At 46.9% G+C, this 15,467-nt stretch overlaps 4 protein-coding genes across 4 annotated transcripts; all 4 read left to right on the top strand.

Moving 5' to 3' along the window:
- Positions 1 to 5,700: 5,700 nt before the first annotated feature.
- Positions 5,701 to 7,601, top strand: PGRI_036020 (endopolyphosphatase; the record flags this gene model as incomplete). The annotated part of the gene is made up of 2 exons (XM_040791315.1): positions 5,701 to 5,845; positions 5,899 to 7,601. 2 exons carry the CDS (start codon positions 5,701 to 5,703, stop codon positions 7,599 to 7,601), a joined length of 1,848 nt encoding a protein of 615 aa, XP_040645392.1.
- A 1,447-nt stretch (positions 7,602 to 9,048) lies between these two features.
- Positions 9,049 to 10,137, top strand: erg27 (the record flags this gene model as incomplete). Its single annotated transcript, XM_040791314.1, has 1 exon — positions 9,049 to 10,137. The coding sequence occupies one exon, from the start codon at positions 9,049 to 9,051 to the stop codon at positions 10,135 to 10,137; it is 1,089 nt and encodes a 362-aa protein (XP_040645391.1).
- Positions 10,138 to 10,456: 319 nt separating this feature from the next.
- Positions 10,457 to 11,698, top strand: PGRI_036000 (uncharacterized protein; the record flags this gene model as incomplete). The annotated part of the gene is made up of 1 exon (XM_040791313.1): positions 10,457 to 11,698. One exon carries the CDS (start codon positions 10,457 to 10,459, stop codon positions 11,696 to 11,698), a length of 1,242 nt encoding a protein of 413 aa, XP_040645390.1.
- Positions 11,699 to 14,271: 2,573 nt separating this feature from the next.
- PGRI_035990 (uncharacterized protein) lies at positions 14,272 to 15,250 on the top strand (the record flags this gene model as incomplete). The annotated part of the gene is made up of 2 exons (XM_040791312.1): positions 14,272 to 14,416; positions 14,499 to 15,250. The coding sequence occupies 2 exons, from the start codon at positions 14,272 to 14,274 to the stop codon at positions 15,248 to 15,250; spliced, it is 897 nt and encodes a 298-aa protein (XP_040645389.1).
- Between the last annotated feature and the right edge of the window lie 217 nt (positions 15,251 to 15,467).

Here is a 15,467-nt window from a genome sequence, read left to right as displayed (position 1 = left end):
GGGAAACAGCGGGCCTCGGTCCTTTTTTTCGAACTGTCGGAGACCATCACTTTATGATCTTGGCATAAATTTACATTTTCCGTGAGAATGGACATGTGTATTTTCTATTTTGGTAGCTTATCATGAATATACTTGATTACATTTGGGTTAGGCGATAGGTCTCCTCATGTCAGATGAGGATGAGTCAAGGGTCAATGTGGCATGTCTTTACTGTGTGAACTTAACCCATTTAGATCATCTGGAAATCGTTAATACTGCCGTCTCCGTACGGACTACCGACCTCGTATTAGATCCCGGAGAAGTCGTCCTACTCCGTAGCCGGTTGATCTAGCCGTATACTCCGTACCCCGTACGGAGTAAACCATAAACTCAAGCCTCGCTAGACATTACCATAGCGTTATGGGGCGAGGCGTATATACACAGGGCTTACAGGTCGACCACAAACTCTCAAATCTCCACGTTGTTCGCTTTTCTCGCTATCTTAAATTGAGACTAACTCTGTTATATCGAACAAGGATGGGCTGATGGGCTTAACACTAAACCAACACGGACCTACTAGTGTTCTACTCCGTACGATCTATAACCGGTTTCAATAATCAGAAGGATCTGCCAGGGATGACTGACAACCAACCCTCCAATCGGCTGTGGTCACAGATTGTTATCAACTCTCTTATAGACCCAGTAAAGTCTGGGCGTTATTTCCCCGCATCCCTCTTGGAACGTTTGGTCATTACATATATCAGTAGAGTCAGCGGTCCAGTGAGAGATACTCCTGATTGAAGAGAATCCATGTCTCTCTGATTCCCCAGGATCAGCGAAGCTCCACCTCCACAGTTCAAACCCCATACGCACTGACCCTTTTCTCTCTGCGACTCTCCACTGATTCTCTCTGTCCCTATCTCCCTCCCCCGGACTGACTTTGTCTTCCCATCCTAACCATGCAGAGCTTCAACAGTGATCCCCAAACAAGGCTACACCAAAAATTGCCGCTTGCAAATGCGCATGCAGCGCTCGGCAACATCCTCAACAGACCACCAAATCATATGCGTCCTCCCCTCCACTTTGCCACGTTCGAACACCATTCTCTATTCAGGCCAAAGCTTACGGTAGCTAGACAAGCTGGCAGGGACTTCAGTGATACGGGTGAATGCAGCCTTTCCCAAGAGACATCCGCATTAGCGTGTGCGATTACAACTAAGCAAGTACATTACGACTTGATGCTGAACCTCCCCTTCCATACTCAGAACAGGACAGAAGGCAGATAAAGGACTAGATGGCATAGCACAGAGTTTACAAATTCAAGGCTCCCGCTTTGGTGTATAGCTAATTATCTTGGAGCTCCCTAGTGAACATCGGTGACAGCAATTGGAAGCTAGTGCTTTCAATATTCAAATGCTTTCTCCGGAGCATACCACCAAACTAATGACCATTTAGGAGGAAAAGAAGGAACCATCGAGATTGCGCTACGATATAGGTCGGCGAAATACCAGCACTCGCATAGCCCCAGTATGCTACGTGAGGATGTGTTGCGATTCATCGGCCATCACAGCGTCCCCTTCAATAAGAGGCCAAGTTGCTTGCGCCTTGCTTGCTTCTATATTGCCAACACACCAAATGACCAATTGGATACCATAACAAAGCCAGGCCAGTCATTCCCTGGATCTGTGCAGTATTTACCCTTGATGTACCTCCATTAGCGTGAATTTCCCCCTTTCCCTGGTGAGTCTCCATTTCCTGGCTTCTGGGGTCGGGCAGGAGTGGTACACGCAGGGTCTGTCGCTCCACTAAAGCTACAACGGTGGTTATTGCTACACCAATGGTCCCACATGCTTGATTGTTTGTCGCTTGATCAGAATGCTAGAACGTGCCATGACCACTGCTTGCTAATGCAGATTGCTATCCCTTTGTCCGGTTATGCGTTCTTTGTTGACTTTCCATTTGCTAGCCCTCTCTTTGTGGCATAAACCTGGCTATATAGATGGCTTCATGGCTGCAAGTACTCTCTATCTTGGAGAGTTTGCTGGTCACCCCCTTTTGCTTTCGGGCCTGCTTCCACTGTGTACCGTGAGCCGCATTCGACAATGCTACCATGTTCCTTCGCTAGAGTCTATTCTGTCTCCTAAGGACTGACGGTTCCGTACAAACTATATGTCACCACGACGCAGGAATCCCCGATCGCAAACGCATGTCCAACTTCAACGACGGCAACAAGTGTCCCTATGACATCTCAACCTTAAACAGAGTGGCACAATAGACTGGCGAACAGCCCTCGTATTGACAATCTGCTGTATTACCACAGGCTTTACTACAAGGAGTCAAGGACAACGACAATGTCATCATGCCGCCCGTCAATTGCCCTCTGTCCTACACTTCTCATCTTCCTGACCATCTGCCACAATATCACTCCCGGCTATTAGCACCCCATCAAGGGGCCCATAGATTTAAACACCGACGGAGGCATTTACCCACTAACCCTCCTCCTCTTCTACGTGTTGGGGATGTGGACCTTCTCTTTTGCTTTCTTTCATTACCGTCTTTCATTTTCTCTACTTCTCTTCTCTCTTATGTTTCACTCTTCTTTGTACCCATGTATCTACTGACTAAACTTGTCTCCGCCTCGCTCAACACTAGCACTTTGTCTGTGGTTGCGTATTCCATATCAAGGGAATGTGAATTATAAATGTCACTAACAGATCGGATATAGATTATCCATCTCTAGGCGCTTTTCGGGTCCGACCAGGAAACCCTAGCATCAAGTGACCACCACGCTAGTCACATTATTTATATATTTTTGATAGCCCAATGATTATCCTATGCTTAGTCTTTATAATGGTATACGTATGTGATTATGGCCTGAGTGCTCTCTATCTTGCAAATCTTGTTCACCCCTAGATCATTTTTACTTTGGCATACATATACTACCTACGTCCAGTATCAACTACACTATCCTAATGACTTATAAACTCACCCTATCCAGGCTTAAAATCACTCAACTATCCCTTAGTTTGAAGTCAGCCATCTCTCAATTTTCTTTAATATATACCTCACGTACCTGTTCAATCAGGCGAACCATGGGTTTAAATGGTTTCCAATAATACCCATGGCTATATGGTAGGATCTGTTACGGGCATTATGGTTGATGTGAGTAGCCCTACCTGTCTTTCATGCTAACAGTTCACTTTTTATTCAGATATGCTAAAAACATTTACCAACTAAGTCTGTGTAAGGAATATGCCCACCTGATCACTTAGGCATTATAGACCGATGACAAAAGTGAGAGAAATCTCGATGAAGGAGTATATAGACGCCTGATTGCGCGCTGGTGATGCGTACCTTCTCTACCTTCTTCCCTCTGTTTTTTCTTCTCTTCCCTTCCTCTTCAGATTCTCTTCCTTCTATAACTCCCTTTTCATTTTCTGTATTTCAGCCATCTTTTGACTTTTCCAATTTTCCATACTCATTAAACATGTCTTCTACGCTTCTCGCTCCAGCATTTTGCCTGTGGGTGCATGTTTTACATCAAGGGAATCTGAATCAAAAATGGCACTGACAGTGATAATATACAGGCAAATGTCCGTGGGTTATTGGAGGCTGGTATGTTACCCCTTGGAGAACCTAGCTTAAAGATACCACTGGATTACTGACAATTCCGGCATTCTATAGCGGGAACGGAGCATTTCGAAGGATTCATCGCCGTAGTAAGCCACAAAGTATCCCTCAGACCGCGTGACCCTCATTCTTCTGACAGTGTGCCTATCTGCAACAGCCTGGCACGCGTGCCAACATGCAAAGCGCTCCCGGATTTTATCCGGTTGTAGCTGCAACTGCCACTCTCGTGGACAGCCCCTATGTGAGGGCTGTCCTCGGTAAGGCAGTCCATTCCAAAGCAAGTCTGGAGTTTATGTAAGTTAAAGCAAACCTTGTCTGAGCGTGCTTGGAACACGGACGCTTGCTGATGCCTTGTTATATCCAGAAATCCCGACCATACCGTGAGCGAGAACAATAATAATAACAACACGAATTTAGACCTAGTAACATACTTACACATACAAGCAATCGACGTTGACATTATTGGCGATATTATGATAACCACGGATTCAGTCCACGCTGCCCTATAGGGCGGAAGAGCAACGATCAGCGGTATGTCTCCTCATTTTATATCATCTCATATATTGGGGCTCACAATACTAACCCTTTTTTTCTATAGTGGCAAAATTTAGCTTTGAGGTATGTCGAAAGATTTTATAAGTAAAGTTTCGAGGTCATGCTGGATATAATGACTGACTCGATGAATTTTTATAGACTCGAAGAGGAATATCGACAGCCCATATGTCGAAGCTGTTATGGGCGAGGAGACCAGCTTTCAAGCCACTTTCACGCTGATGTATGTCAAATCAACCATTGCTTGGCAGGGCCTGGAATCGGGGATTTTGCTAATACCTTTTGTATCTAGAACACGAGACCATGCAGTGGCCAAGATCAACATATCCTGATACAGGAAATTGATGTGTAAATTGTGGGATGCTTCCTCTAGACTTTACAAGTACTAGAGTTCCCCGGTCATCGGGAAAGCGATCCCGCAATAAGGAGCTTCTTGAGGAGTACGAGACTACCCTGACTTATAAATCTAAGCCAAGAGTTACTAACAAAGACTCGGAAACTAGCGAACAGTATCGCTCAGCTCTAGATGATCTAGAAGCTACAGCGATATCCTAGCTGATGCATGCGGTCTGGATAAGACTCTCGCCGCACTCACGCTAATTTACCTGGCTTACGATTAACGTTGCATGTTTATAGTCACCCACTTGTTGAACTGGATATCCTTGGATTAGTATGACGACCTGCTCCTATCTTCGCGGACAGCATCTAGTCTAGTCATCTGTAGACAGCTTCCAAGGTTCTTCTTTCTTCACGCGTCCCAAAAATCTTTTCCAGAGTATCTACATTCCACTGTAGCTACTCTCTCTCACACACACTAAGGATAACTCCCAGGAACATTATATTCAGGCTTCGGCCAAAGATACAGGGAGTTAGCTAACAACTAGCCAAGAGTAGCCGGTCTGTATGTGGCATCTGTTTGACTACACTCCATGATAATATCGGGATATATAGCGGCACAGGCGCTAGATACCGAATCTCTATTTCTTGAGGTTCAGAAGTTACAAGGTTGAGGCTCTTGTTTGGATATTTTAAATTCTTGTGCTGGTTTTGATTCAGGCCGAAAGGCCACAATCAGGCATTAAGGCACCAGGGTTTGTCTGAAATGGTCAGCTGGGCATCTATGCCGCTACGTATGGCCGACCATGCCGTTCAAATCCCGCCCAAGGTATTTGAAGGATCTTCTGACCTTGGACAGGAATGTTCATTGATCGAGCATCAAGGCTGGTTCTTACACCATTGAGAACCTAGTGGGTTGCAAGGTTCAGCGCTATTGTTAAGTAGCTTAAATCAGATGAGCCTCCAAGGTACTCAAAGGTCAGTAGATTCAGTCATTTGTGAGCACGATATCCGACTTTCAATCATTTATATAAGTTACAGGTCAGATCATAAACTGTTCATCTCCAAATTTGACTCTGATTGGTCTTGGAGTTGGAGTTCGGCTGCCGCACCCGCCTAGTGACGTGACCGTGCAGATAAGATCCCCCTTTGCCCAAAATATTCTCCTCCACTTTCTTCTCTTGGACTTGGTTTAGAGGACTCATGCAGTCAATTTTCTTGCTGCTGGGCCTCTTTGCCGATGCAATCTCCGCCAGCCCCTTGGAGCAACAGCCGTTAGGCCATATCTCAACGGGTCTGGCGGAGGGTTTGCGCAAACCTGTACGCGGACGATTCTTGCACATAACTGGTGAATTTCTCTATGTCCAAGTCTCTGTTGTGTAACTCTATGCTGACCAACAGATTTCCATCCCGACCGTCTCTATAACCCCGGAACCTCGATCGATCGCTCGTGCCACCGTGGTAACGGCCCCGCGGGGTATTTTGGAGCTGAGGGCACAGATTGCGATGCACCCTTATCACTCGTGAACGAAACATTTCGCTGGATCGAAGAAAACTTGAAAGATGAGATTGATTTTGTGATTTGGACCGGGGATTCTGCCCGACACGATAATGACGAAAAGCTCCCTCGCACAGCGGACGAGATTATGGATTTGAATGCATTCCTGTCACAAAAATGGATTAGCATTTTCGGGGAGGAGGAAGTTTTGCAAACCTCGAATGCCGTCCCCAGGATGTCGATCCCTGTGATCCCGACTTTCGGTAACAACGATATTATGCCCCACAACATCTTCAACGAGGGCCCGAACAAGTGGACAAAGCGCTTTGCGGAGATATGGGGCGACTTTATTCCAGAAGATCAGCGTCATACCTTCGTTGAGGGCGGTTGGTTCACCACGGAGGTCGTCCCCGGTCGGCTAGCGGTCATCAGCCTGAACACCATGTACTTCTTCGATTCCAACAGTGCGGTGGATGGATGCAACGCCAAGTCGGAACCAGGATATGAACACATGGAGTGGTTGCGAGTGCAGTTGAAAATCCTACGCAGTCGCAACATGAAAGCCATCCTCATGGGTCATGTTCCCCCCGCCCGGTCGAGCGAGAAAAAGAACTGGGATGAGACATGCTGGCAAAAATATACACTCTGGATGCACCAGTATCGTGACATTGTTGTCGGTAGCTTCTACGGCCATATGAACATCGACCACTTCATGCTCCAGGACAGCAACAAGGTCAACATTGATTCGCAAGCCGACGGGAAGGTTTCAATCAGGTCAAAAACCGACTACCTCGAGTCGCTCCGAAACCAATGGTCGTCATTGCCATCTCCTCCCTCGGGCACTTTCGAGGAGCTTGACTCCGCGTCGAATTTCGGAGATCTCTCCGAAATTAAATTGGCGAAAGACAAGAGGGGTAAAAAGAAGGATAAGAAGAAGCAAAAATTCTTGGACAAGATTGGAGGGCCGTGGGCAGAGCGATACAGTGTATCACTAGTAGCTCCCAGCTTGGTTCCGAACTTCTTCCCCAGCCTGCGCGTGGTCGACTACAATATCACGGGACTGAACGATTTTGCACATGGGGTGGATTTGTCCCCCCGTGAGGTTGACGATACAACATTCGGGCACGACCACGATGCGATTGATACGCCGGAACTCAGGGACGATTCTTTAATAAGTCCCGAAATCCAGAAGAAAGAGGACAAGAAAAAGAAACCCAAGTTCAAAGTCCCCGAGCCTCCATCGTCAACCGCTCCTCCTGGCCCTGCATACTCGAACCAGGCGTTCACGTTGCTTAGCTACACTCAATATTACTCCAACCTAACAAAAATCCACGAACAGATCGCGGCCGAGGAAAGCAAGAATCCTCGTGTCCACTACGAGATCGAGTACACCACCAATGATGATGTGTATCGAATGAAAGACCTGACGGTCCGCAGCTTCTTCCAACTTGCGGCCAGAATTGCCCAAGATGGAGAAGAAAAACAGACGGACATTGTCAATAACCCAGCGACTGAGTCCAAGAAAAAGAGAAAGAAGCCAAATGATGTATGGCGGGCTTTCTTGAGGCGAGCGTTTGTTGGATTCGAAGTTGACCTGAATGAATAGGGTTAATAGCAGATACTTTTTGCATGTACGATACATAGTAGCTTGGATCTCAGGCTTATACAGTGGAGACTTGTGGATTCACAAGATGTTCATTCTAGACTATGGGAACATGAGATTGGAATAAAAGACATAACGTACAAAAAAAGCAAAAAACCAAGTTTTTCTGAATATTATACATTGAATTATGTATACAATGGACTTGTCTAATTGGTAGCATCATTGTAGCGGTGTAACAACTTGGATGAAGGAAGCACACAATACGTCAATGGCAATGAACACAATTCCATACCAATACACAGCCACTGCCAGCGTGGCAGTCCGTGCCCTCCCGGGGACTTGGGCATCTATTTAGTTGGGGATGATCCGACAGGCATCAAATCATCTCCCAATTGGTGACGCCTTTCTTTCTCGCCTTGAGCCGCCACGTAGCAAATCCCGTCATTACAGTTTGTTGAACACCTGGAATATCGTACACACACCATTCAATATATTAGCCTAAGGTGAGTTGAGTTCCTATCTCAATTGTATTAGTTCATATTAGACTATCTATTTCGTATCTGTTGTGGGACCAAGACGGACTAGTAACTTACTATACAGTACACATATCACCTCAAATCTCCCAGACCTTGCAGGAAAATCTCTTTTCTTATTCTCCTTTTTATCCATGGGCTTTGCCTTCCTACGGGCCCAACACCTCTCTTTCAATTTCAAACACCCCGAGCTCGAGCCCCCGAGCTAGCTTCATACCCGAGAGCCCCCAACTTCTTCCCCGCACAGTGTTCGCTGGCAAAAACATTCGCATTGCGCACAACTATATCCCCTACTTTGCCGGCCACACGATGCGTCCAGTTTACTTGCGATTCAGCGTGCTCTGCTACCTTGTCTGCTCCTTGCGTTAGCCGAATTTCCAGCGATACGAGAACACCATTCGGAACTCAGCCGTCGCTAGACCGAATCAGGCAATATTGAATTGACGGACAACATTGTTCCGTGTGATTACAATTCGAACGTTATATACTCTATCTTAATTGGATTTGATACCCGCGCTAGGAACGAAAGCTATTGGCTGTGATATACTCCGCGGCCTGAACAATCGCCGCCCCCTCGGGTTCCGCTGAACCTTGCAGCTTGCGCGCACCTTGCTATTCTTGGCTTCGGATATTCTGTGCATTTTCTATTTTCGATTCGGCGCGTCGCTGGAACAGTCTGAGCTTTTTGTGCGCCAAGATCTTGATTTCGCGAGTCAATTGGTCCGCAGCCTGGGGATACGCGCCTGGTTGGAGCATGATTCAGTCGCTGCGTTTGGTTTTGTGAAATTCTGTTTGCGCACTTTTCGGTGAGTCCGAACTCTCTTCGCCTATACCCTTGCCTGTTGGGCATCCCAATTGAGTTTTCTTTCCGTCAATTGGCCTTCTCCGAACACCCTCCCGCCTGTTGTTCGAGACCAATGGCCAATATAGCTGATTCCATAAACCCAGACTCCCCAATTTCCGGGTCCTGGGCTTTGTGGATGGCCTCCTCCGAAGTTGACCAGAAGGCCCTGGGCAACTTCGCGGCCGTCATGGGCCTCGAAAACCCCCTGCTCTCGGCAATGCTATACAAAATCCTCGGTGTTTCCGTCATGCTATCAAAAAAGCTTCTTAGAGCCCGCAAGCTACGGCGCCTCGACACAACACGTGAAACAAGATCCCTCCAGCTGTACCATCACATCATATGGCTCTCTCGCGAAGGCCTACTAATACTGGAGGGTTACGTCCTTCCCATGGTAGACAGATCTGTCGAGCTAAAAGTGCTCTCCTACAAGCTCCGCGCTTCCTTCTACCATATTTTCGTTCTATTCCACAATCGTCCCGTTTTCACCCCTGACGCGGACATGCCAACCCGCTCCAAACATGACTCTATATACGGCGCAGACACCCTAACCACCCTCGGCGGCTCAGACTATAAGTCCAAAGTGGATAGCGCAGAAATACCAACATCCAGACCCCCGGGTCTACCAGTAATGCAACCAGTTCAGCCACCCCAGCCAGTCTCCACATTCCTCCTCCCCCCGCTAGACTACACGGCCACAGCAACAGCTTGTTTCAACCACGCAGCAGCCCTCTCCGACAAACTCCTACCAGGCTCACATCCTCTCCGTTTATCGGTCAAGCTTGAATACGCAGCGTATCTATACGACTGCCTCCAAGACCCTATTGCATGCCGTCGTCTTGCAAAACAGGCCATCGCAGATGTCTACAATGCCCAAGAAGGCATGGACGACGAGAGCTTCGAAGACGCCGCAGAGATCGTCAGTGTGCTAGGGAAGATGGTCAAACGTGGCGGGAAGGCTGGGTCCAGTACCGGCACCGGGAGCAGTGTCTCCCGCGCTGGTCGCTCACGCAGTCGCAGTAGTCTCGCGCCTAGTCATCTTGACACTAGTGTGCCTACTACCGTGTCGCCAGTGCCGGTCACGAAATCTACGCCGGTTTCTGGGGCCCAGGTTGGGGTTAGCCGTCCGGCTGTTCCTGATGCTTCTATGATGAATCCCATTTAATAGGGAGAGAAATGTGCATGATTATGATTTAATGAGGTTGCGTGAATGTTTTAATATGAGCTGATGAACCCCTTGTCCTTCACGTGAGAGTTCAACAGGTACGCGACACTGGACCCCGGATCGGATGAGGTTCCATGGTTCTCACAATAAGGATTGCTAGAATAGGCATAGTAGTTTTGATTCTACTATGGTTCGTCATACCCTGTCCTACCTCTATATAATAAATTCCCAGGTCTGAATTTCTTTCTTTTCTTTCCTTTTCACAAACATCTCTGCCTTGAACTTCAGCAAACATCTCTGCCTCAAGTTCTATTCGACTATGGAATCTTCAGAGTCTAAACCTCCTACCTCACCAAACACTGCAACTTCACCTGTACCCCCAAAATCTCCATCCAAAATTCCGAGAAGGATCAGCACTAAAAGGATTCCTCTTCCTGAACTAAAATCTGCCCTGGAAAGGGCGGTTAAGGCGAGAGGCAATACATACTCCCAAATCACAGCCTTCGTTTGTTATTGGGATGATGATAACACCCGTGCTGCTGAAGATGGAGAAACCTTTTCCCATATGATGGCCGACATTTTCGGAGTTGCCACCCAAACATATATCATGAACCACGAAAACCCTACCCCAGGCTGGGATTTGGGAGATCGCCTGCACCAAGAAGTTGTATCCAAACACCGCATTCACAGACCAACACTCTTCATTTTTTTTTACGCTGGTCACGGCACGATCAATCAGAACAACCAACTTTCTTTTACCGCGACCAAGAAGAAAAAATCTATTCCATGGCGCAGCATCGAAAGTGAACTGATTTACCACCCTTATACTATGAATACCTTGTGTATCCTAGACTGTTGTTACTCCGGTACTGCTACCGTGAATAACCCGATGACAACGCATGTCTTAGCGGCTTGTAGTTCTTCAGCGTCTGCGAGATCCCGGGTAAATGGAATATCCTTCACGCAGCGTCTTGTGCAAGCTATGCGAAAGCTTTCTCACTCTGGCAAGATATCTGTCTCGACAGATGAAATTTTCGATGCGGTACAGAATGACACTCCTCGTGGCTGCTACATGCCAGGATTTTGGAGTCATAGTGGGGAGAATCCTATTGTCTTACCATTCCACGTTACGTCTACTTCAACTCCTCCTTCATCAGGAATTTTGTCATCTGGTCGTGTGTCAAGTTCAAGCCTGGGCAATGCTTTACATTCCCGCCCACCGTCACAACTTCCCTCCAACCACGAAAATCACGTCCTTATTCTACTCGTTCTTGAAGGAAACCCGAAGCTGGTTGTCAAAGACTTCGAGAAAGTTGTTGAAAATCTGCCGGCCAAGTTCAAAGTCAAAATCACAGATGCCTATGAGGCCAATGCATCTGTGGGAATCTTTCTGCGTATGTCTTGGGAGGCATATGCACGGTTCTCGTCAAGCGTAGAACTAGACGCAATCCTTCCTGTCATCGGACCATCACTGATTCGCACAAATGAGCTCCGCAAGGTTTCGGTCCCAGCTGGCCGAGAGAACATTCCATTCAGAGATCGGTCCCGAGACAAGACATAAACTCTCAATGATTTCCCTTGTTTTTCCCTATCCATGTTTGTACTCGTATTTTTTACTTCCTAGCGCCAAATTGAAGTCGCTTATTATCAAACTATAAGACACATCGATCATTAATGCAGTGTTGTACCTCTTTAATTATATAAAAGTAGATTGGCTGGGAGTTCCAGAGTTACCCCACACTTTCTTATCAGCTTTGCCTCGAGATAGCTGTGAAAGTCGGATCTATACACCACATAACGTTAACGCGAAGCACACGAGAAAATAGTCGAGACCCACTATACAACTTCATCTCCGGCGAAGCCCTGAACTTTCCTATTCAGGTAGTGCGAATAACCTCAGGATTGTGTATTCTTGAGTTGTTCATGATGCCCAGCTGCCCTAGTATGCATGTATCTGTCGCTGAACTAGTGCTTTTAATAGTACGATTGTAGTACCTTTCCGCTACTGGTAGCCCCTGATACTGTGTGAGGCTGAGATCCTATCAGTTGATTTGAATTTCGATATACGAGATGAAGATGGGGCGAATGCCGGAAAGGGTAGATGTATATCTGTAAAAAGTGACATACCATGCGGAAATAGGATGAAGTTTGCACAGGATGCTTGGGTGAGAAGAGTGATATGTGATTGAAATCAAGCCTTAATAACATGGAGTTTTATATACTAATGTCAGCCCATAACCCTGAAACTATCACCCTGGTTCATAGCCAACTAAGTCCAGTTTTTCGCAGCTGGGATTTACTTGAAATTGAAGCCCAGATCACAGGTCATGCAGCTCAACAAAACTACGTAGATGCTGCCCTGCTTCTATAGAAGTATCTAGCTCGCAACAGTAGCCGAGGCTTCCTATATTGGTATGAGTAGATGGTCTGCTTTTATACTTCAATTGACATGGGTCACCGGGGCAGAATCACTGGAATCAGAGATGAAACGTATTCCAAGGTTGTTCATGGCGTTTAAGTTTGTCAAAGCTTCATGCAACACCCGGTTGTCAGTAATCAAAGCTATCGATAGTCATCAGAATTCCTATCTACGAGGTGTCACTAGATGTTGGGTGGAACTCCTTGGTCTATCGAACCAGGTCGGATGGTCCACAACCGGCGTAGAAGAGTCTACTTCGCTAGGGTTACGCTACTTAGCCCACTATAGTGGAACAACAGGCACAAGTTCCCTAGGGGGAGAAACGTAGTTAAATACTCGGTTGCAGCTGGGACTTTATGACCACTAAACATCTGTGCCACCCACAGTAAAATCATCATCACCCGGCTATTCGAGCGCAGCACAAAATAATGCAGTAAAGTTTTCTCAAGCAGAGACAACCCCGATATAATGTAAACTGAACTCGAAGTATTTCGAGTCTAAAAAAATAAAAATAATGTTGGCGCCTCCGGATGGCAAATTGGCCGGCCCTAGCAGGCTGAGCTTCATCGCCACCTAGGGCAGGAGCTAAGATAGACCAGGGCGGGAATTTTCTGAAGGGGAAAGACCCTGAGCGCCGCCAGCTTGCCAAGCCGAAACTCCCTGTTCAAATTTGCGGCTCAGTTCCTCAAACTTCGATGATAGTTTTTGATAATAATTACATGCAAGCGAGCCATGTCACGGACATCATTGTGGTATTCTGCGGGCGATAATACGCAGGGATTTTTCTTTCTCCTTTTTTCCTTCGTAGGGGAAAGTACTTGAATGCACGAGTGTATTTGCGGCCGCCCACTCGGACTTTAGATCCTCGTCACAACCCCTTTCGGTAATGTGCCTTCGGATTCCTTTCATTCACAATATTCTATTGATATATCGTAATAGTGATTGAGAGGTAGAAAATATTTAAATAACTAAAAAATCTCTGAGTTCCTAAGGAATCGCGCGGAATAGAAATAGGGGAAGGAAGATGCGAAGTACAACATAAATACTAGGACCATAGTCAACAAGTTAAATCAACAGGGCGTTGCACGTGGACGTCGATCAATATTGAATCGTTGCCTTGAGCGACTCTCATAGAATTTATGGAGAATCAGAATAAGCAGAGTAAACAAGGGAATAAACAGGGCAGAATCTTGTTTTCCTATTTGGGAATGATCGTCATGCAAATCTTAATGCCTTAGGCCAGAATTCTTGGAATAGGAAAATGGAAAAAAAAAAACTTCAAAACTGTCAGAATGGAGGGGAAACATTCTTCACATAAAAATAATTCATATAGATCAGATCAATTTCAAATTCAAGTTGAAGTTGAATTTTATAGGAATCTAGTAATCGACGTCATACTCGGAACTCTGTGCGAAGAAAGAAAAAAGAGGCAATTGACCTCCTTATCATTCTAATTTGAATCTGAAATCCACTTGAATCCACTTAGTTTTCTCTCTTCTCTTTCCTACACATTTGCCCGATCACTTCAATACATCTAACCCAGCCCCCTGCGCGTTGTCGCGTTACTCCGCAGAAACGCTGCATCCTACGGAACGGTGCATTCAAACGCGAAAACGGTTAATCCCCTCCATGGCCTTCAAATTGTTGCTCCTCCTCGATCGTGAACCGTGAACCTCAACCCTTTCGAAGCTCCTGGACCGAGTCAGGGAGTAGGGATGATGCGGTCTGGCTTTGATAAACCTGGCGCTCTCCCACTCCTCATCCTGATTGTGTTCTCGCTGCTCACATTGGTGCCATCACTCCCGAATCTCTACCACTCCAAGTTTGCCGACTTTAGCTTCTACACTGGTGCAGCTCCCCGTATGTCCACCTTTCTGCCAAGCTCAAGCTCAAGCTCAAGCTCAAGCTCATTCAAATCAAGCTAACCAAGCCGACTGCCCAGAGGTCCCTCTCCTGCAAGATAGTGTCGCCGAATTAACACCGAAATCACATCCTCTCAACGAACCTCGCAAATCATGGGTTCTCGCACCATCACATCGATCGCGAGGCAATCGCCCACCATTTACCGCACGCGTTGGAAATGCCGGGGTCCCAGCCAGCGAATCGACAGTCACAACTAAAAGTCGACTTTCATCCCTAACTCGCGAATCCTCATTTTCATTCGGCCGCAGAGCCCGCGCATTCAGAACCTACTTCATCCAACAATTAGATGACTACCCATTCCTCACCTCATTCTCCAACCGCAGCCTTGCACCCTCGACACATCCATATCCTACCACGACCATCAACGATACTCTCCCAACCGACAACGAATCTCCCAGCATCCCGTCATATAATCATTCCGACAGCATCCAGTCCCCACTGCTGCCCTGTCCTGCCTCCCTCCGCGATATGTGTCAGCAGGCCTACCATGTCGCTATTGATATGGGCAAACGGGTCGGACTCCACGGAGCAGCTTATGCGAAATCGATCTTCCTCCCGGAGCAGATCGCAGCCGCACCATTAATACCACACCCCACAATTTCCAATACGGTCGCAGATCAAGACCCATTCACTCCGTCTGAGCAAGCACCCCAACAAAAAGTTGGCGCTGAGGATTCTACCGATGCTGCCGCTGGTCGGCACTCGCGCGAGCTCCATGGTAGCTGCATGGCAGTTGTGATCGGTCTAGTTGCGGGCATCATGTGGTTCTAGAGCAGGCTGATTTGGGTACTGCTTCTTCCATGTCCGCTGATATGTGTGATGACCTTTCTTGTTTTTATTTTGGCGCATTGTAGTAGATACGTGTAGACAATAGGGCTGGTGGCTCTGGTTTAGCCTCTTGGAATCTAATAATCATATTTACCACTACTTTTGACGTAATCTCTCTAGGCTTCATCCGTCAATCCGTTACATCGAGTTATGAAATCCT

The sequence above is a fragment of the Penicillium griseofulvum genome (genome assembly GCF_001561935.1).
Source record: "Penicillium griseofulvum strain PG3 chromosome Unknown contig_86, whole genome shotgun sequence".
Classification (NCBI taxonomy): Eukaryota; Fungi; Ascomycota; class Eurotiomycetes; order Eurotiales; family Aspergillaceae; genus Penicillium; species Penicillium griseofulvum.
Note: the sequence above shows the minus strand (reverse complement) of the source record. Positions and strands in the feature narration are given on the sequence as shown.